Source organism: Eubalaena glacialis, chromosome 2 (assembly GCF_028564815.1).
Source record: "Eubalaena glacialis isolate mEubGla1 chromosome 2, mEubGla1.1.hap2.+ XY, whole genome shotgun sequence".
Classification (NCBI taxonomy): Eukaryota; Metazoa; Chordata; class Mammalia; order Artiodactyla; family Balaenidae; genus Eubalaena; species Eubalaena glacialis.
In genome coordinates, this window is record NC_083717.1 from 183,188,343 (window position 1) to 183,211,740 (window position 23,398).

Genomic DNA, 23,398 nt, shown 5'->3' on the forward strand with positions numbered 1-23,398 from the left:
AAGTAGACAGCATTTGCAGTCATGGGAATAGATAAGATTGCCCTGAGAGATAATGTAGAAGGAGAAGAGAGGATGGTCTAGGACTGAGTACTAAAGAATTCCCAATTTTTAAAGTGCATGAAGATGAGCCAACAGAGAACAAAGAAAAGGATAGTCTAGAAAGGTAGTAAGACAACACACAAGGCTTGAAAGCCAAGGGAAGAAATGGTTTCAAGGAGGAAGAGCTCTATTGTTAAGAAAACTGAGTAATAAAGAAAAAATAGCTGAAAAGCACTTAAAGCTTCAGCATGAGGTTCAGTGGCATGGCAAGGATGGAAGAATGAAGAAAACAGGCTAAGAACAGAGCAGTTAGAAATTACCTATGAAGAGGAGACCAAATAAACCAGAATCTAGAATAGGGTGGGAGGTCTAGGAATTTCTTAAAAGAAGGAAATAGGCCACAGAGAGGCCTGAAGTGTAGGTGACCTAACATACTACGCTGAGAAACTAATGCTCCTACTCATTAACTACACTTAAGTTCTTAATAATTACTCAGGAATTTGTTGGGATTGTTTTCTACCGGTTACAATACTTGTTAAGCAAGCAGAAATGAAGGTTTTAGCTGGGAAAGAATAGCCTGGTGAGAGAAGGAAAGTGAAGAAAGAATAAAATTTCCTGTGATAATGAAAACAGAGCTTCTGGGAATCTTCACAGGCAAAATGTAGACTCATTCATAGTAGTATGGCCCAGGGGGATCCCAGGGGATCTGGGAAGACAGATCCACACCGGGAGCATGCCACATTGTCCTTGCTTTATATAATGTTTCCATAGGTTCCTTCATCAATACAGAAACTTGACCTCCACAATGATGTCTGTTGGGTTCTTTACAATGAACTTATCACCAACCTATTTTGAGATAGTCATGCATGCACCAAGGAGCTTTGAATGATGATAGGAAGACTCCAGTAGAGGACAGGCTCAAGGAATAGGAGAGAATAGGCATATTAAAAGGAATGAGATTCCTGAAAAAGCAGAGTATTGGATTCAGAATTCACAAGAAAGAACTGACTTTCTAACATAACAGAGGATGGTTACAAGTAAGAATAAGTTTGTGGGTATGACAATGGGATGGTGAAGGAATGCCTGACACTGTTTTTTTGTGTGAAGCATGAAATAATATATTCTATTACTAAGAGTAAAGACAGGAGTAGGTGGGTTGAAGATTAGAAGAGGGTGGAAGGAAGTACAAACTTTTTCACAGTAAGTCAGCTGATAAAAGAAATGAACTAAGATTGCTAGTTTGGCAGAGTCAGTGATCACGAATTCACAGTGCTGCCAAATCTGCCTGGTTTCGTGTGTTTCAGATCAGAGATTTAAACCTTTCCTAATTCCTTCGGCTGTATTTAATTATTTCTTTAGTTGAGCCTCTAAAGCATTTTGTCCATACCTCAAATCCTGCTTCTTATTGCAATCCTGCTTTATATTGTTTTATTTCCCTAAATTAAACCCCAGAGTAAAGAGCATCTTTGTGTCCCTGAAAGCACCTAGAACAGTTCTTTGCATGAAGTACTATATAGATATTTTTGTATTTATTAAATATATAAAAATGACTCATTTTAAAATGTTTTTAATTTAGTCCATACATCGTATAATCAAGAAAGATTAACGATCTAGAATTAAACTAAGAGACAACTCAGAGCCACAGTCAACCAAATTTCTCTCTGTTAAAATATATCTAGTTCTATAATTAAGGACAAATCTATTTTATCCTCCTGCCTCAGAAACTAAAGAATGGTGACCTAGAAAACAAATTCCACATCATGAGAAAATGAAAACCATCATATTCTAAAAGACATATCTCATTCAGTGATTTATCCCAGCATGGAATCAGGTATATTTTAGCCATTTGAGAATACATACAGACCTTTCTTTCTAGACATCTACTGCTATTATCAGAGTCCTATGGTTTAATATAGTTATATAGTTGCTATAGTTATATGATTTAATTTAGTTATCGATTTTAATAAAATACTGTTATTTTAGAGATCAGACTTTTTATACATGAAAAGGTTTAAAAATCTGTAACTACTAAGTTAAAAAATTTTTCCACAAGGAAATTACTGAAAATGTAGGCAGCATTCATCTTCAAATAATTCATCACCCATAAAATATAATCTAATTTTATAGAGCTACATTAATTCTTGTAAACAAATAAACAGAAACCTCAATAAAAGAGTTGGAAGACCAGAAGGGGGAGCTCTCATGCCCTGCAATGCTAGCAGAGCCCAACAAGAAGGAAGACTCCTCTTCTTTCCTGGCAAGGACTCAACCAATGAAAAGCCACGGACTCTTTGTTTATGGTAGCCCTCCCAACTTCCTTTTCCTCTCTGTAAAAGTGTTCTCCTTTGCTGGCAGGCGGCGACTTGCACATGACTCACCATGTAGCCAACCCGAAGTTGCAATCTTCTGCTGATCCAAAATAAATCCATCTTTCCTAGAGAAATATCTGGCAGTTTTGAATAAAAAATGCTGTTTGTCATATCAGTAAACAAAGGACACTGCCATCAAGCTGCCCCAGATAGTGAGCCCTGAGGGAACTCAGGACAGAGACAAACGGGCTGCACCTGCAACGGTGCACCCAGAGAGAACTCAGGATGGGAAAGCACGGGATACTGGCCCCAGAGAGCTGAGGTGCACATCAGAGGCATGAATTCAATGAGCCCAGACTCTTGCATCTTCCCACACACAGAAAAGTACTAAACTCCTTGAGATGCCTGGTTTTCTTTGGTTAACGGTAGACTTTTGATGTCCTGACTACCTGGTCTTCTCTGCAACAACCCCTATATACCCTGGCTCCTCCCTTACCTCTTCGGGGCAGTCCCTCAGAACTATCTGAGAGGCTGTCTTCTGGGCTTGAAATCCTCAGAAAACCGCTGAATAAAACATAATTCTCAACTTTTATGTTGTGTATGTTTTTTCAGTCAACACAGTCTATTTATTTCAGGTCAACACTCTTTAATACCTTTTTAAGTCTTAAATCTGTATTTCAAAATGGACAGGTACTTCATATATATCCACTTTTCATAATTCTTTTCTCAGTGTTTCGGCCAGAACTTCAAGCATTTGAAATTTATTGTTGAACAAGAATTACAACTAACATACCAGAAGAACACTAGGAGGTATCTGCCACAGTTAGTTTTATGTGTCAGCTTGATTGGCCAGGGAGCCCAGATTAAACATTACTTCTGGGTGTGTCTGTGAGGGTATTTCCGGATGAAATTAGCACTTGCATCAACGTGAGTGAGCATCTTTTAATCTGTTGAGGGCCTGAAAAGAACAAAAGGCAGAGGAAAGAGGATTTGCCCTTTTTTTTTTCCTGCCTCACTGCTTGAGCTGGGACTTCTCATCCCATCTTCTCCTGACCTCAGACTGGGATTTATACTATTGGTTCCTCTGGTTCTCAAGCCTGTGGACTTGGACTGAATTATACCACTGGCTTTCCTGGGTCTCCAGATTGCATGGCAGATTGTGGGATTTCTCAGCTTCCATAAACATAAGCCAATTCCTCATAATTAAAAGAAAACTTATATCTCCCTCCCTATCTATCTTCTATTGGTGCCATTTCTCTGGAAACCCTAATACAGTTGACCCTTGAACAACACAGGTTTGAACTGCACAGGTCCACTTACATGCAGATTTTTTTCAGTGAGTACATTCTCCAGTACCACATAATGCAAGGTTAGTTGAATCTGTGAATTCAGAACCACAGGGGGCCAAATGTAAAGTTATACTCAAGTTTCAACGGCGTGGGGGGTGGTACCCCTAAGCCCCGTGTTTTTCAAGGGTCATCTGTGAACATTCTCACAACTACTGTAGATACAGACGTTTTATCTGGAACTTCCTTCAATACACCCTACCAAACAACAAAAGTAAACATACAGCTTTGAAATATCCATTACTGCCATAACATAAAGAGTTGAAATTCATTGCAAATTTCTGAAATCCTTCATAAAGAAACAATTATTTGATTAAACAAACAGTGGAAACTTTTGTTGGGAAATATAGTTTCTATACGTTAGTATCAGAGAAATTCACATAACTGTATTCAAACAGAAGATCAGTTTAGGTTATTTTCAGACCACAATTATGTAACTTACGTCAAAATCCCACTGGTTCCCTCTGACAGTCTGATAAGAGCTTACCTGATATACTTCAGTGGTAAGTTCTCTAGTTCTGCTAAAAAATCATACAAAACCAAACAAAAGCCAAACAGAGATGTTATGTTTTGATATGGACTGCAGCTATTTAATTGTATTAATCTGAAGACTTATAAATAAATACATTGTTAGGGATTAGCACTGTGCAAACTATCAGCTATCAGTGTGAGCTCTCCATGGCTTTCTCTGGTTACCAAGTACCATTTTGGTTCTCTCACTGTTATAAGTGGGTAAAGGTCAAGAAATGCCAAGTAAGTACAAAGAGAAGTGATTTTTTTGCATAGTATCTCATTTTTTATTACCAGTTTCTAATGTTTTTCTCATAACATGAATAGCTATTAAGGAAACAATAAGAATATCACCTGTATTCAGTACCTCTTCATCTGAAAAAGGCTTAAGTAAACACTAATTAAAATATCTGGGATCTTAGTTGTCAACACTTCTCTAACTGAAGTCTTTTAAATAAAAAGGTTTTCTTTTAATTTTTTTATTTACCTAGGATTCTAAGGCATACAAGAAACCAAGAAGTCATACCTTTCCTTCAAATTATACATTACACACATATTGTAAAAATATTGAAAATTAAATAATTAGAAATTGCATTAAATACATGACTACTTATAATAAATTTAGGAATTGAAAGCATTACTAGAACACAAAAAAACTGCTCAAATAAAATTCTAGATTTTTTAAAACAATAAAGTCTGTTACTTATCTAAAAGCCAGTACACTTCCTTCTTTGGTAGCTATTAAAATGGTTGTGTTTGCAGAGGATTTGTAGGGCAGTGAAACTACTCTGTATGATATGAGTGGTGGATACAGGTCATTTATGTATTTGTCAAAACTCACAGAATGTACAACATAAAAAGTGAACCCTAATACAAACTATGGACTTTGGGTGACGATGTGTCAATGAAGGTTCAGTGATTTTAACAAATGTACTACTATGGTGTAAGGTGTTGATAGTGGGGGAGACTGTATAAATGCGGGGGTAGAGGGTATATGGGAACTCTCTGTATCTTCCTCTCAATTTTGCTGTGAACCTAAAACTGCTCTAAAAAACAAAGTCTATTTTTTAAAAATCTTTTAAAATAGTTGCCATTTGTCTCAAAGATTCAAAATACCACCACAAAAGGTGATTTTTCTCTTGAAAGTCCATGTGAGTACTCACTAATATGCCATTTTTCACAAATCTAAAAAAAAAAATTATTTCAAAATGCAGTGTCAAAGAGTACCTGTCAACATCCCCAGTATACCATAAACTCTAGGCACCAGAAGCAAAGGGCATGTAAAGTATGTACATTTAGTAGCTTAAGGAGGTGGTACCTAGGAAAAGGGGAATTAGTGTTTATTTGGGAAAATCTTAATGAGATACACAGAACAAGAAATGAAAAAGGCATGCTTAAGTTACAGCAAAGTATACTTGTGGCCTAAAATATCACTATCTCTTGGCATGTGTGGTACAAGGTAAGAGAGGAAGAAAAATGGAAGATGAAGCACTTAGTCTACCCATTAGCAAAAATAAAGTCACTACTTTCCAAGATCAGGGATGGTGTTATTGGTTTCTCCAAACAACTGTGCTTTTTGGTCATAGCTTGTCTGACCAACTAAACTGAAATTATCCCTACATACTGAGTTGTAATGAGTACCTGAGAGAAACTGCAACAGAAAATATTTATTTGCTACATAATGTTATCATGTATGGCCAGTTTTAAAATACAGGAACATATTCTAATGTTGTGGATTATAGAACAAGCAATTTATATTTAAAAAACTAAAAACAAGGAAGTGATTATCATAAAATATTAAATTTGCTATTTAAGCTCATTTAATTCTGCTAATTAGGATGGGCCATATGGATGATAACCTTATTTCAACTCCAATTAAAACAAAGAGGATGTGAAGGAGGAAACATAGCAAAATGTGTGTACACTGGGTTTCCAATTAAACTTCAACCTTCTGGTGTTTTCATTTATTCTTGCCAAAATGTAGTTTTCTATATCTGAAGTTTCTTAGAGATAAATAGCTTACTAAGTGGCAATGTGATGACTTAAGCGTAAGTAATGATAAACACAGGCCACAAACATTCCCCAAATGAGAAGAGTTGAAGTGGTTCAATTCATTGTTGCTTTCTGAGGGAAAATATGTAGCGAGGGGTTAAACAGTGGAGTTAAGATCTAATCAATCTTGACTAGCACTGAAATAGTGGTAAAGTCTAGTACTAACAGAGACTTGATATAGTGGATTTTGAATATCTATGTAAAGCTTTAAAAAGCCTATAAACATAATATAGCAGCAACTATCTATGACTGATATTCCCATTGACTTTATAATTTATTTAGTTGCCCTAGTAATACTACCCATTTATTTTATTCTCTATTTCGGCCCGTTTTAAAGCATTTCCTTTACTTTGGATATGTGGTAAAATTCATCCCATTTTTTACCAAGTTTGATTTTCTATTAGATCCATTATATACTATAACTATGGCCTCCATAAATAAATTGATAAATGTACTGATCTGTCTCTTCAAATTGGTAGCAAATTGAAATCGTAAGTCTTCTAAAAGAATGTCAAGTTTGTCACCAAATTAATGTGCAAGGTCTTCAAGATGGATTTAATTTGTGCCACTTGATAACAACCTTTTCTGGATTTGTAACTGTCTCTTTCCACTGGTTCGCTGCTTCAATGTTATTACTGTCTTCACTTATCCAAATCTGTAAAGGAACAGTACACTCATTTAACTTAACACAATAATGGTAACTGAGTTCAAACCATTAATTACTCTTACTAATGAAAGACAGCTGGATGTTTGGTTTACATATTTTCAACTAAACATCTTTCCATTTTTCCAAAAGTTTGTTTGATTTCTCTCTTTGAAACTTGATGTTAAAACACTTAACCTATTTAGTCATTGAAGACTATTTTATATGACCCAATTCAATTTAAAAATTCAATGTGAGATATTACAAAATCACTTCCTCCAAAACAGTTATTAGTATCCTTTCTTTTTCAATAAATCTAGGAGCTCAACTTAAAATTGATCCCAACCACTCAAAAACATTTTTGTAAAGATTAATTGAGACTAATCATGATTTAAATTGATTGGTAAGGAATGTGCATTTTAAGTACCTTTTACATTAAATAAAACTGTAATTTTAATTGAAATCTAATAGTCATTCTTCATAGCAAACAATTTCATTGAACCTATCACTTATGTAACTTTAGATAACAGATGTGAATGAACTTGGGAAAACTGTAAAGCATTTTGCAAATATAAGATATCACATTGTATGTTATGTATCACGGAGACAAGGTGAACAAGGAAACAAAACAACCTGAATCCTCAACTCAGCTACAGCACTAACAAATGCTGTTACTTTGTAGTTAACTTCTTTGAGACTCAGTTTCTAATTCTTTTAAATAAAGAAATTGTAGCAGGGCACTCCAAAAAGGTTTGGTTTTCAAACTTTTTTCTCTAAATTTCTTGGTCTGAAGAACTTTTCCTTCAAATAAAATCTTACAAAACACCCCAATATATGAAACAGATAACATAAGAGTGCTTTGGCGGATAGAGGAGTGGGAGACCTTGATTCCGCATGTGCCTGCCCCACCATGGTGGCTCCTGAGGCTACCAGAGGAGTCAGAGGGAACAGATGGCCAACAGGAACCTTCCAGAATTATTATTCTTAACTAAAATCTCAACCGAGAAAGTGGAATCACCAAAAAAGTTATCCTGAAAATCATCTGTCAGGTAAATCTATGCCATTCATACATGGTAGTTGAGGCTTGACAATACGCGAAAACTTTAACTGAATTCATTTCACAGGCCTCACGACTTTGAAAAGTATGCTAGTTATACTAGGTCTTGAGTTCAAACTCTTTTCCAAACAAGAATAGATGAAGAACAACAAAACTATAGTATTTTTGACAAATATTTTAGGTAAAATATATGAAGTGAGTCAGAGTTAGTATCAGTCTTTGAAAATTCACATATAATTTGAAGATTTCAGGTAGACTGCTAATAACATCTTGTTGTCAAGTAGAAGCCTTTAAACTAATAATACAGATTTTGGAATTTAAATGTGAGTCAAACAATTATAATTAAGACAAAAGATACTGGACAGCTACCAGTAACTCATTTAGAGTAAACAAAGAACTATAAAAGGAAACAAATTCCTGTAGGACTGGCAAGTAAGCAAGTGTTATGTTGTCTTATACAAATTACTATGAATTTTTCAAATAGATTAATCCAGATGACAATACTGACTAAATAATATCACAACCACTGTTAAAATCAATGTTTTCTGGGAATTCAAATCTAATACAATTCAGCTAATAGCATACAGAGTTAAACATTAAATTGAACATGACACAGAATGTCCATGAATGTCCAATATCCAAAGTAAGTTGGATACCTTAAGTAAGCCTTAAGAAATTTGATTGAAATACTTAGTGTTCCCTCCTTCACAAGGAACGAGTCAGGAGTACTGAAAAACTGATCTTTCTTACTGATTTTAAAGCTGAAAAGCTCAGGAGAAAACTTATTTTAAGATAAGAAGCCTGACTGCTCAGAAATTCCAACTACTTTTGTATTAAAGCAGAAAGTCTGACAAGATTTGATTTTTGTGGTAACACTGAATTTTAATTTATGATGAACAATTTTACTCTATTCAACCTCAATTTTATCCTGTATTCCCTTTGTTAACCAACTGTTTAAACGCAAAGAAAAGTGCAAGGAAAGAATATGAGATAAAAACTCCCTACTAACCTGCCCCACAAAGTGTCTTCTTCCTACAGAGCTTCGACTGTAAAGCTTAATGAGAAAAATAATTTCTTTTTCATTTTGTATAAGTGGAAAAATCATAGTCTCTCCCCACTTTACTCTTCCATTGGAGGCCTTCAATAAGCGTGTCTTCTTCTTATAAATCAACTCTCCCAAGCTAAACATTGCCACCTTCACAAAAAAACCTAAAGAATAAGAAATTTTGATAAATAAAAAATTTTAAATGTCATATAAAGAAATATATCCATATATTGTCATAAAAATATCAATAAGCTACTTTTAAAGATCTGATGAGCTACCGCCATAAAAGAAAATATCTCTAGTAAATTTTATAATTATCATAATTTATAAGTAACTACTCTAACCTTAAATGAATTTAATCTTCCTCTAACCTGAATACCCTTAAAGACTGGAATTGCAGACATAAATAACAATCAGCAGCAAAGGAGTACACATTGATAAGGATTATACAAAAGAGAGGTGCCAACTCTTTGGAGAGTTGGAGGAATTTATTTCACAAATTTATATAGGTAAAATTCTTTGCTTGAGACTCCAGAAGTTAAACATATGCCCACTAGAGAAAACCTATTCTTTAAATAAATTTGAGATGTAGAGCTTCCAGTAATGGTGGAATAGCTTTTACAGACTAACCTCTCATAGATGACAATTATACACTCTGGGGAAAATATTAAACACAACTGTTCAAGATGCTAAACACTGACCAAAAGCAGAAAGAAACTAGAGGAGAGTCAGCTCTTAAAAGATGAGAACTGCACTAAGTAAAATTCAGGTTTGTACAGCTTTTCACCTAAGCCTGCTCCCCAGTCTGACATACAGTGCTTACAACTCGAGCAAAAAGTACAGTCTGACTAATTTGAGAAGTGATGGTATAGAGCTGGGGCTGCCAGACAGCAAGAAAGTAAAGAGAGAGCTTCCAGAAAGGAGGGAGCCACAAAGTAAGAACTGAGGCTGACCATTATTTATAAAATGGAGATCACTGGTAATCCTGATTAGCAGTTTTGATTAAAGGAAGATACCTGTTAATGTAATAAATTGCACTGTTTTGTCCTTGTTTCCTAGAATTAACCCTATATAGTCTTGGTAATTTAACTTATTCTTTTAATGCCAACTTGGACTTTACTTGCTTTTTATTTTATGATTTTTCCATCTATCTACATAAGTGATTGTAGTCTATAGCTATTTTTTGTGTATGCTGTCCTTTCTGTTTTGATAGCAAGAATACGCTAACCTCATAAAGTTACTTTTTCCATCTTTTTTTCATGCTGTGGAACAGCTTATATAGAATAGGAATTATATGTTCCTTGAAAGTTTGGTAGGATCTGCCAGTAAAATCATCTTGGCCTCTGTTTTTATTAGAGGCAGTTCTTTAACTACTTTTACATGGTTATTGCTCTATTGATTCCTCCCTCTTCTGGAGTGAATTTCAACAGTTTTTTTCCTTAGAAAATCATTTATTTTATATAGCTGTTCAAATGAATTGGCATAGTTATAATTGGTATTGTCTTCTGTATTTATTTTTATAAATTTATTTATTTATTTATTTATGGCTGTGTTGGGTCTTCATTGCTGTGCGTGGGCTTTCTCTAGATGCGGCGAGTGGGGGCTACTCTTCGTTGCGGTGCGTGGGCTTCTCATTGTGGTGGCTTCTCTTGTTGCAGAGCATGTGCTCTAGGCGCGCAGGCTTCAGTAGTTGTGGCACATGGGCTCAGTGGTTGTGGCTTGCAGGCTCTAGAGCACAGGCTCAGTAGTTGTGGCGCACGAGCTTAGCTGCTCCACGGCATGTGGGATCTTCCTGGACCAGGGCTCGAACCCGTGTCCCCTGCATTGGCAGGCGGATTCTTAACCACTGCGCCACCAGGGAAGCCCTCTTATTTATTTTTGAATATCTTCTGAGATTCAAAATTGAAATTATATCCTCTTCCTTGTCTATGTTTTCTTTATTTTTTGCTTGATCCAGCCTACTATAGGTTTGTCTATTTTAATATTCTCTTCAAAGAAAAATCTTTTGGTTTTATTGATTTTGTGTTTTTTTGTTGTCCCCATATTTATCAACTTCAACTTTTCCTTTAATTTCTACTTCTACTTTCCTTTGTGTTTGCTGTTCTTTTTCTAGCTTCTTGGACTGTGCTCAATTGTATTTATTTTCAGTCTTTGTAGTTACAGTGGACATCTATTGCTTCTACCTACCTCCTGATATTTTCTCTTCTTCTAGTAGGAAAGAGGAACACTCTTAGTCCTACTCTTAGCCCTTTAGGTAGGACTGACCTCAAACCTCCCACTCTAGCGGCAGCCATGTGAACCAGCCCTAGACAACCAAAATATCAGACTACCTGGCTGTGCTCAAAGGCACAGGCGAGAAAGTATTTTGAGGTTTGTGTCTGATATTTTCAGTTTTTTTTTAAATTAAGTTTCTAGTTAGCAGAGTATCCAAAAAAAGGGTACAGACTTAGAGAGAGGATAAATTATCTAGGCTGGTGAAATATAGCTGACAGTCTTCTGGACACTCAACCTATATTAACTAATGAGCTAAATAAAGAATAGCATCAAATGCAAGAAGGTCACAATTGGGTAAGAATCAAGAGACCAGTGGATTAAGGTAGACACAGTGGCTAGTAATTTGAAATCCAATAAAGTAATTTTAAGTTAAAAGGTAAGTATGTAAGTTAACTAACAAAAGTAACTGAGATTTTAATCTTCACTGTAAGAAATGCAGGAAAAAACTACCTTTTACAAATATTTTCTGAAGATTCCACTTTGAACCACTTTGACATACTTACTCAAAGTCAGGGGTGTTGATGAGCTTGGAAGGTATTGAGCCTCAAGAATTTGTAACTGAATTCTGCTATTTACCGCTTGAAAACAAGTCCCCAGTTCAAGTTCTGCATGGCAAACCTGCATATTAAAAGAGTGTCATTTGCTAATCAAGAATAAAGTTTTGGGATATTTCAAAAATTCAAAAATAAAGAGCTAAGGTTAGAAATTTTGAAAGCACTGCTTTTTACTGACACACAAAGCTAAGTGTTATAAGAGAAGGTTAAGATAAATGTCATGGATTCTGTCAATATGAGGTACTTACTGACTTTCATAAATTCTAATAATATAAGTTACACATACATACTGATCCTTCAAAATCAGGGAGACCAAAAGACAATTCAAATTAAAAAAAAAAAAAATTAGGGCTTCCCTGATGGCGCAGTGGTTAAGAAAGAATCCACCTGCCAATGCAGGGGACACAGGTTTGAGCCCTGGTCCAGGAAGACCCCACATGCCGCAGAGCAACTAAGCCCGTGCACCACAACTGAGCCTGCGCTCTAGAGCCCGCGAGCCACAACTACTGAGCCTGCGCTCTAGAGCCCCCATGCCAAACTACTGAAACCCGCGCGCCTAGAGCGCGCGCTGTGCAGCAAGAGAAGCCGCCGCAATGAGAAGCCCACGCACCGCAACGAAGAGTAGCCCCCGCTCACCGCAACTAGAGAAAGCCCAAGTGCAGCAACGAAGACCCAACGCAGCCAAAATAAATAAATTTATTAAAAAAAAAGTTAAATTCCTAAACAGTTTTACTAGAGAAAATGTCAGTGAAATAAACACCAAAAGAGCATATTTTCAAAAGACTTAAATGTAGTCATTTGAATTATTTTTTCAGAATGTATGAAATATGATAAAAATGTTATATATGAAACGCATCATTATTTCTTCATTTGTAGAAATCAGAGGTAGTGTTACCAAAATCAGAAGACAAAGGATTACTACAATGAATAGATTTGTGGATTAAGAGCTGAATTACTATGCTAAATGAAAGCAAGCCAAAGATGAAAGTTGGCAAGAAGGAAGCTAGCGAAAGTGATGAGGCAGTAAATAAAAAGGAAAGGGTCAAAGAAAACCTGAGGCAAACAATATAATGAAGGAGATTTAACAAGGGGGAAAAGCTAAAATGTACTCTTCAGTATTGCTAAGAACAGAAGAAAGTAATTTGTCTTACACAAGCCAACCTATTTACATGGATTCCAGCGTCCTTGGAGTGAAAAATAAAAGAGAGAAACATAAAGTCGGCCAAATACAAAACCATTATGTTCACATGATGAAAAGAGTAAGTATGGGATTAAAGAAAGAACATAATGTTAACAGATCTCACTAGGGTGCGCAGCACAGACTGACACAAAAGTCTTTGCTAGTATTGATTCCAACAAAGCCATAAAACAGCTGACTGATACTTCATCAAGAGGTTTATATTTGATAATCACGCAGTATTCCCCAGTAATTGACGCATGGATCATAAAAAAGAACCTTTTTATGTACATGCCATTGACTGAATCTTGGATATTCTCTTAATACAATATTCTGTAATGGTCAAAATGGCCAAAATTGGTCATGCCATAAGAAATCAAAAGATACAAAGTGAAAAGTGAATCACTTAAAAGTATAAAATCAACCGTTGAGGTTACACTCCCTCTTGAAAAATCTAAAATGATGATAAAAATTGTCTATTTTAGCAATAAATGCTCAATTCTAATAAACAAGTGAATGTACTGCTTTTGCTTTTAATCAGAATAAGGATGGATTAATAAATCTTTTTACATGAACTAATTTGGTATCCATATATAATACCTTTGCTGATTAAAAAAACAAACGTTAAAAACAAACAAACAAACAAACGTTGCAGTCCTTGGCATTTTAAAAAATACATTTAAAAAATAGTTATTTATTGATTACAAAACACAAAGGAAACCATGGATAACATTTTTTCATTAATTACTTTCATTATGGTTTTGTACCCATGATATAATAACACTTATGAAAACATCTAAAGGTGGCAAAACTTCTCTTAGTGTTATACACTTGTAGAGTTCACTCTCATAAAACAGAGCAGCATTTGGCAGTGGATTTACCATTTCTTACTTGCCAAGGTTATTTCATAAATTCAATTTATATTCCAAGATATTAATTCGGATCATGAAAAACTATTCAAAGTGGTTTTCAATCTCATAATAACCAAAAAATTAAAATTCTAATCAATTAGTAGGTATACATGCAGAGCATTTTTAATGAGCACAAAACTGTGGAAGATAAAAGATATGACCTCCGTTCCTGAATAATGTATCATTTTTTAAAGAAAAGAGAACTTTTTGAGCTTCCTGGATGAAATGTTAAGCATAATTAAAGAAATCCCTTAACTGGTGATTTTTGAGAATATCTTCTTAGGGGGACAATACATAGCTGATAAAAGATATTTTCACATATTGAGGTATGGGGAAGTCATTCTGGCTTATACATGAGTTAACTTGAATTTTATGCTAACAAAAACAGCCTGTTTGTGGCCTATCAAGCATACATTGTACATCTGCTTTAATTATTAAAGAAAAGGGCGCACTGACCAGAAGTAAAGAATGTCCATGTTAAAAATAAAGAGATTAAATGCCTCCCTTCCTGGGATGCCACTGCTGGTACTCCTTCAATGATAAGACTCCCTTCCCAGGTGCTAAGGCCATACTGACTTGCTGTGCACATAAGTATGTATGTATCCCTGACTTGTTTGATGTTCTTTGTTCTGACAAGATATAAAACTGCTGAAAACCATGCTTCTCCAGAGCAGTTCCTCAGAGTTATCCGAGAGGCTGTTTTCTGGGCTATAGTCCTCAGTTTGGCTCAAATAAAACTCTTTTCTATTCCTATTATAGACTGTTTATTGATAATTTTCTTCAACACGGTAAAGAGAGCTGGCTGTGGAATGAGAATACCTCAGTTCAAATCCTGATTCCCCAACAACAGGCTATATGAACTCAGGCAAGTGCTTCAAGGTCTTGGTCTCCACAATAGGGATGACAAAAGCTCATAAGTTCGGTGTGAGCATTAAATCACTTAGGACCAACTCAGTCATATGCTAAGTTTCTTCAAATGTCAGCTATTTCTTCAGGGAAACCTTATGACTTCCACATTATTCAACACAGAAATTTGAGTTGTCAGCTAGTTGTTAAGGTCAAAAACTCTGTACTCAGGAAATTATTAGCTCTATATGAAAATTCTGCTGTTCATGATAAAACAGTTGTCAGTGTGAAGGATGAGTATGTAAGTCTGGCTCTTTCAATGTCACAATTAGAATATCAATTTTCCTCCTCAACACAGGAAACAAAGCATATTATTCTTGCTTTTAGCCAATAATAAGAAACATTCACACTCAGTAATATAAATTCACTGGTCCAATATAGCCTGAAAGCCCTTCTTTCAAGCCATCAATCTCTGTATCCCTAGCATGTGGCATACAACAGAGAGACAAATGTTTATAAAACATCTGATATGCAAAATATAATTTTGCAGAAACTGTGCCATAATCATTCATTCAGCTTCTCCAAGGCAGATTAAGATTATAATGTCTCAATTCCCCAGAAAATACATTTGCTGAGTTATCTTCTACTATACTCTACTAATTTTTAAAGATTTAATCTATTAAAAAAAACCCAAAAAACCCATGAGGCAAATTACTGCCCTAGAAAATCTCAAGGCTATTGGAGGAGTCAGATATGCAATCATAATAAAATGCTGTGTTATAATAATATTAAAAAAAAAGGATTTAATCTATGAATTATCCATTTAAATAGTAATATGTGCCTTTTGTAAAATATGGTTACAGATTACTGTCTACTAAGCTAGTAGTAGATGTAAATGATAAACAAAGATGTAAGTGATAAACTCCTGTCACAGAAAACAGATTTGCTATACTTTAACAGAAAATAACAATCTAATTTAGCATGCTTTCATTCATCATTTATTCTTTCATATCAACCTACATACAAATATTCAATGCCAGGAATATGATGGGCCCTTACTACGGGCACAGTAAAATATGAAGAAAAAAGATGGAAGCTCAAGCCTTTTTTTTTTAAAACAAGTAACTTAAATAATTCTAAGTTATAATAAATGCTATAAAGAAAACACATTTGGTATGGAGACAGAAAATAATAGACAAGAAATAACAAGATTTTTCAATTCTTCTTGATTAATCTTTTGTTCTTTATTTTTTAATCCCTAATTTCCCCTCAATTCAGTGGTTCTCAAGCCAGGCTACACATTAGAATCACCTGAGTAGCTTCTGAAACTTACAGATGCCTCTGGCTCACTCCTCCCCAAATTCTGATTTAATGGTTTAAGTGCGGGCTTCTTTTTAAAGCTCCCCAGGTGATTCTAATGTGTAGCCAGGTTAAGAACCACTTCAAGCACCTTAAATATTTTTGAAAGTAGGTAAAATATAAATCCTATGTAAATTTAAAATCACATATAAGTTCAACCTTATAAAGCTTTATGACTGATTTCTATATATATATTATCCTGACACAGAAACTACATAATTAAATCATTAGGAATTTCTAAACAACTTAAACAGTGTTCAGCTGGCTAGTTGAAAGAAGCAACTACTGGGTCTCAAAAATCAATCAGCACTATAGATAATGAAGTTCTTTACAAAAAAACACCAGCTGTAAGATCCTCCATTCTACCCAATTTATGGACATGCTGCTTACTCATGATTAAAATTTTCCTAATCTATTTCAAGGCAATCTCTCATTGAGTTTGGAGTTTATTGATTCTGTCTTGCTTTTCCTAAGTTATCAGCTACTAAAAAAAAAAAAAAAAAACCTAAAAAATTTAAAAATTATTTAAAATTATTCACACTCAGGGTTATTACATTGAAGTATGAAACATTAACTAAACATGTACTAGGAGAAAGTAACCCTAAGGTTATTTTCCAACGGAGAAAGAAAAGGGGCACTGTTAACATTTTATCAACTTTTTAAAAAATTATTAAATAATGACATAATTACAACATTTTTACATTACATTTATGTTACTATTGCTTCTTGAGAGCCTTCCTGATCCCTTAATATATTCTAGTTTTCAAATTATACTCCAACAAACAAAAATTCATCCACTAAATAATTCTAAAAGTGTGAAATACTTTACATATTATATCACTTACAGAAATTTTTGAAGGTGGTGATATATCCAAAGAGTAATCCATTTCCTGTGTGCTAAGAGTTCTGAGTGATAGTGAGCATTCTCCAATAGTTTTCTTCCTAGGAGTTTGGGTTTGAATCTTAAATACAAGTCTTACAGTTTGTAGACTGTGGAGTTTAATAGCAAATACAAACGTTTCCATAAATTCAATAGTCTAAAATAAAAATCAAGAAAATATATAATATGTTAATAGAATGACTGAAAAAAGGGTCATATACCAATACAAAATAAACAAAAATAACATTTATAACCTAGGAAAGGCAATTTTAATGTTTTTACAATAACAAAAAATATTTTTTAATGAAAATGAGAATGGCCATGACTTGCTTTTCCAAAATTTATTCTGGATACTGCCCTTCTTAATTTCACAAATCCTTTTAATTACTTAGTCATGAATTTAGTCAATATCAACACCAAGTTCACCAGAATACAGCTTTTTCCCTTTTCAAAATTAGGTTGCTCTTCATCTTTGGTTCTGGAGTATCATTCCTGCTATTCACCACACTTCTTCAACAGTTAATGAGAGTACTTCAAGAATCTCATGCAAGCTCTCACAGTATGCAAAATCTAATTTGTTCACACTAATAAGAGACTTGAATTATTTCTTTAAAGGAGCTATTCTTTGTCTAATGTTCTTCCCATCTAATTTGGGGTTCATTTTATCTTTTAGTGATGTTTGTTCCACTCTTTCCTATCTGAAAATCGATATCCTTGATAGAGAAGACAAAGGGAAATGTGAGTTCCAAGTTCTACCTTCTCTCATAATCTTCCACTCCAGGCAGCAAGTCAGTGTTTTCCATGCCCAGACTATTTTCAAATGTTCTTTTTATTACTTTTAATATTTTTAAAACCTTGGCTTACTGTGACCTAACATCTTCTTGACACTTGACTATTTTTTGCTTATAAACTTCCTAACATCAATATTTTAGATACTGTGCCCAAATGTTCACTTTTACGGTAATCACTTATGTCTGTGTAGTCAGAATTGTGTTTCTCAGATCCTCCCAACCACCTGAGCTTTCTTTTCCTTTCAATCTCAAGCCATAGATCACATCAATAATACAGTATGCCTAAAATGTTTAATTTTTAAACTCAGATGCAGTGAGCTTACAAATGAAGTAAGTGTGCTGGTTTACATTTTGCCATAATAGGGGACTCCTAAACAACTTGATAAATAATAAATTTTAAAAGATTCCATGCAAGTTTTAATATGAGAACATTTTCCCCTAACTTTTCCTAAGTTAGCTTAGCTTTATTTGAAAATCAAAAAGTGAAAGTGTTTAATTCAGTAAGTATTCATCTGTGAGTATCAGGATTAAAACCAGAGTTAAGATTTATTTCCATCTCAACTTTCTACAACGCATATTTTTGTAAAGTGAGATCCTAATATTTACACATAAATTTTGATTACTGCTTTTTCACTTATTAAGAACATTTTTCCATGTCCTTAAAAACTCTTCCTAAACATTATTTTTCATGGCTGCCTAGTATTCTATCACATGGTGTTACGGTTTGAATTGTGTCTCCCCCCAAAAAAGATGTGTTGAAGTCCTAACCCCCGGTAACTCAGAATGTGGCCTTATTTGGAAATAGGGTCATTGAAGATGTAATTTGTGAAGTTAAGATAAGGTTATACTGGAGTAAGCAGACCTCTAATCCAATATAACTGGCGTCCTTGTAAGAAGATAGCCATGTAAAGACACAGAGACACATGGAGATGAAAGACACGTGGCCATGTGAAAATGAAAGCCAATGATTAGAGTGAAGCCAAGGAATGACAGGGATTGCTGGCCGTCACCAGAAGCTAGGAGAGAGGCATAGAAGAGATGGAACAGATTCTCCTTCAGAGAAGGAACCAACACGGCTGACACCTTGATTTCAGACTTCCTCTGAAACTGTGAGAGAGAAATATTTGTTGTTCTAAGCTACCCAGTTTGTGTTACTTTGTTAACAGCACCCATAGGAAACAAATACACAAATACATGGTATACCAAGAGTTTTCTCAACCATTCCCCTATGGGAAACATTTAGATAGTTTCCAACTTTTCCTCTATGAACAAAACTGCCAAGCATACTTTATATATATTTTGTTTGCATCTTAGATTATTGCCATGAAGTAGATTCCAAGTAGAAACACTATGTTAAAAAGTATAAATATTTTATGGTTTTTTTCTTTTTAAAAAAAATCATTTATTGAAGTATAGTTGATTCACAATGTTGTATTAGTTTCTGATGTACAGCAAAGTGATTCAGTTATACATATATATATTCTTTTTCATATTCTTTTCCATTATGGTTTATTACAGGATATTGAATATAGTTCCCTGTGCTATACAACAGTAGGAACTTGCTGTTTATCTATTTTATATACAGTGTTTGTATCTGCTAATCCCAAACTCCTAATTTATCCCTCCCACAACCCTTTTCCCCTTTGGTAACCATAAGTTTGTTTTCTGTCTGTGAGTCCATTTCTGTTTTGTAAATAATTTCATTTGTATCATATTTTAGATTCCACATATAAGTGATATCATATGATATTTGTATTTCTCCTTCTGACTTACTTCACTTAGTGTAATCTTATTTTAAGGTTTTAATGTATATTGTCAAAATAATTTCCAGAAAGTGTTATGGTCTAGAGTGCTTGAAAAATTTTCCTAATTTTAATAAGCAAAAAAAGAAAGAAAAGAGAAAGCAATATGTAATTTAAATTTGTATATCTATGAATACTAGTGAGAGTAAATTTTTTTCATGTTTATTAGTCATTTGAATTACCTTATTTTTAAATGATATGCTCTTGTAGAAGTTTCATTTGTATGGAAAAACACTAACCATTCAACCCATATCAGAAGACAAAAATGAAGATATATTTAAAGTGAAATCTAGAATCTATAAAACAAATTCAGGATCATAAGTCTTCCAGTTACGATCACTGAAAGTATTTAAAAGAAATTAATTGTAATCATGCAATTATTTCTCAAAGCAAAAGTGGAGTGGGGGGAGAGAGGATGAAAATATAGACACATATATTTATATAAGAAAAGTAAATAGTTTCATTAGATATTACTCATCTTCTATATATTTTAGTGATTAAGATTTTCCTTTTATATACAATGGAATATTACTCAGCCATAAAAAGAAACGAAACTGAGTTATCTGTAGTGAGGTGGATGGACCTAGAGTCTGTCATACAGAGTGAAGTAAGTCAGAAAGAGAAAAACAAATACTGTATGCTAACACATATATATGGAATCTGAGAAAAAAAAAATGGTCATGAAGAACCTAGGGGCAAGACGGGAATAAAGACACAGACCTACTAGAGAATGGACTTGAGGATATGGGGAGGGGGAAGGGTAAGCTGTGACAAAGTGAGAGAGTGGCATGGACATACATACACTACCAAACGTAAAATAGATAGCTAGTGGGAAGCAACCGCATAGTGCAAGGGAGATGAGCTCGGTGCTTTGTGACCACCTAGAGGGGTGGGATAGGGAGGGTGGGAGGGAGGGAGACGCAAGAGGGAAGAGATATGGGAACATATGTATATGTATAACTGATTCACTTTGTTATAAAGCAGAAACTAACACACTATTGTAAAGCAATTATACGCCAATAAAGACGTTAAAAAAATAAATAACTAAAAAATAGGGGCTTCCTTGGTGGCGCAGTGGTTGAGAATCTGCCTGCCAATGCAGGGGACACGGGTTCGAGCCCTGGTCTGGGAAGATCCCACATGCCGCAGAGCAGCTAGGCCCGTGAGCCACAATTACTGAGCCTGCGCGTCTGAAGCCTGTGCTCCGCAACAAGAGAGGCCGCGACGGTGAGAGGCCCGTGCACCGCGATGAGGAGTGGCCCCACTTGCCGCAACTGGAGAAAGCCCTCGCACAGAAACGAAGACCCAACACAGCCATAAATAAATAAATAAATAAATAAATAAATAAATATTTAAATAAATAAATGCATCTTAATATTGGACAACGAAATATCAAGTATTTCTGAGGCTCAAAACAGTCTTTAAAAATGCAAGGGGTACATAATTTGTAGTTTCCCAAAAATAAAACACTTTCTTATTCCAATTCTTTACATGGGTTAAAGTGACAAATAGGAGAAAAACATAAAAAGATATTCAAACACAAACACTTACATTAGCGCCTTCCTTGACTGAAGATTTGAAATGTACTGGTTTGGGCAATGTTAGTATCCCTTTTACAGAAATAGTAGGATTATCTCCATAACTAGAGGGCCAACTTAAATCTCTGCACTAAAAAGATAAAATAAAAATACAGTTTGAGTTTTACAAAGGACTCTGACAATACAAATATTTGATACATTTCTTGAGTTAATGACTAAAATAAAAACTATAGGGCTTCCCTGGTGGCACAGTGGTTGAGAATCCGCCTGCCAATACAGGGGACGTGGGTTCGAGCCCTGGTCGGGAAGATCCCACATGCTGCGGAGTAACTAAGCCCGTGAGCCACAACTACTGAGCCCGTGTGTTGCAACTACTGAAGCCAGCATGCCTAGAGCCCGTGCTCCGCAACAAGAGAAGCCCCCACAACGAGAAGCCCACACACCGCAATGAAGAGTGGCCCCCACTCGCTGCAACTAGAGAAAGCTTGTGCACAGCAACGAAGACCCGACGTAGCCAAAAATAATAAGTAAATAAATTTATAAAAAAACTATAAAAGTAAACTTTAGTCTACTGAGATCTTCTGTTTCATCTACATTAAAATAATCTGACAATGTTTTAGATATCATATCAATTTCCTTCTTGAGGTTAAAAGCAAACATATTTCCATCATATCTATATTTTCTTTAGATTCTTTATTAAATACTATTTTCTGTAAAATACTATAGAACCCTAAATTCCAAAGAAGGTATTGACCCATTCCCTAGAAGAGAGCAACAGTAGATGCTTATAATTTATAGTCTAAATATTCAATTATGTAAGAAAAGTTTGTATTAACTGTATTAACTTACCTGTAAAACTGTGATCCAGATCTGCTCTACTGAAGAATTATAAAACATTTTCACATTTAATCTCCCCAAATCTCTTTCATCTCCTGATAGAGTAATTGTATCTGAATTGTAAAAGAACAAAGATGGTTGAATTACTGTGCAATCCTTCCAATCCAACTGAGCTTTGATACAACCCAATTTTAAAAGCACAACTGAAAACTGCTCTAATTACTTTTTAAAGTTGTCAATTTATTAAGACAAAAATCACACTTCAATGCTTTTATTGAAGTGCTGGGGGAAGATATACTATAAAAAGTACCTGGCTTAAAAACTTAACCCAATTATAACCGGAAGAATTTAAGTTAAAACTAAGAAAAACTTTCCCAAATAACACTGATATGGCCTTAATATTGTATGCTTCTGGAAATTCCCTCACTAACATACTTTAAAACAAACAAAAGATATTTAATTTTAAAGATGCTTTATGCCTGAACACTAAAAAATGGACCATCTGATCTGAGTATTCATATGCAGATAACACTGACAACATAGATATAATCATCTAGACTTTTTTTAACCTTATCATAACTACATTCAAAATACTATTGGGTAGAAATAATTCCCTTAAGAATATAAAAGTAGAATACTTTATTCCTTACCCAGGCTTCTGTTACTCCCCTGAGAATTTTTCCTTGAAGAAGAACTACTGGGCATACTGGACAATGAATCATGTCTCTACAAAAAAAATTCTTCTTTAGTCAGATTTTGCATATCAGACTTTAAGGATTCTGAAACTGATGCCCCAATACCCACCCTAGTATCAAACTGAGTGCTAATCATTCTGACAGTGTTACTGGTCAGAATTTTTCACTTTTAGATAGTAAAGGGGGAAAAGGTTTTCTGTGTGTGTGTTACCAGGAAAATAGTAAATATCTTACTAGGTAATATATGGGAAAGCCTTTGCTGTTTTTGGTTTGGTTTTGTAATAAGGAGGAAGAGATTACTGTTTATATGTCATACTTGCAAATACTAATGAAAATCAGAATATATTTGGAAGTGCCCTGTTACCTAAAAACCTATAAAGCAGCAGTTATCAAAGCATAGTCCCCAGGGCCAGCAGTACCAGCATCACCTGGGAACTTGCTAGAAATACAAACTCAGGCCCTGATGCAGAGCTATTGAATCAAAAGCTCTGGGGGTGAGGCCTGGCAATCTGTATTTTAACAAGCTCTTCAAACAATTCTGATGCACGGTAAAAAAAAATGGTGCTATAAAGAATTAATTCTGCAAAAAATTAACTCAACTGAGGATTATTAAGAATACATTTCCATTTAAATGTATGCATATACATTCACATGGAAAAATGTCCACAGGTACATATAACAATATTTTCATAGCACTTTTATTCTCAGTTATAGGAACATAGGTGATTTGTCT

General features: G+C 34.7%; 1 protein-coding gene across 1 annotated transcript in view; it reads right to left on the reverse strand.

Moving 5' to 3' along the window:
• Positions 1-4,503: 4,503 nt before the first annotated feature.
• TC2N (tandem C2 domains, nuclear) overlaps positions 4,504-23,398 on the reverse strand; it is a 45,229-nt gene continuing 26,334 nt past the window's right edge. The window contains exons 6-12 of the mRNA XM_061182817.1: positions 22,621-22,696; positions 21,983-22,083; positions 21,147-21,263; positions 16,968-17,159; positions 11,779-11,893; positions 8,966-9,165; positions 4,504-6,911 (exon numbers count right to left, since the gene is read on the reverse strand). Coding sequence (XP_061038800.1) covers positions 6,801-6,911; positions 8,966-9,165; positions 11,779-11,893; positions 16,968-17,159; positions 21,147-21,263; positions 21,983-22,083; positions 22,621-22,696 — 912 coding nt within the window. The 3' untranslated portion in view covers positions 4,504-6,800. The remainder of the gene's footprint in view (positions 6,912-8,965; positions 9,166-11,778; positions 11,894-16,967; positions 17,160-21,146; positions 21,264-21,982; positions 22,084-22,620; positions 22,697-23,398) is intronic.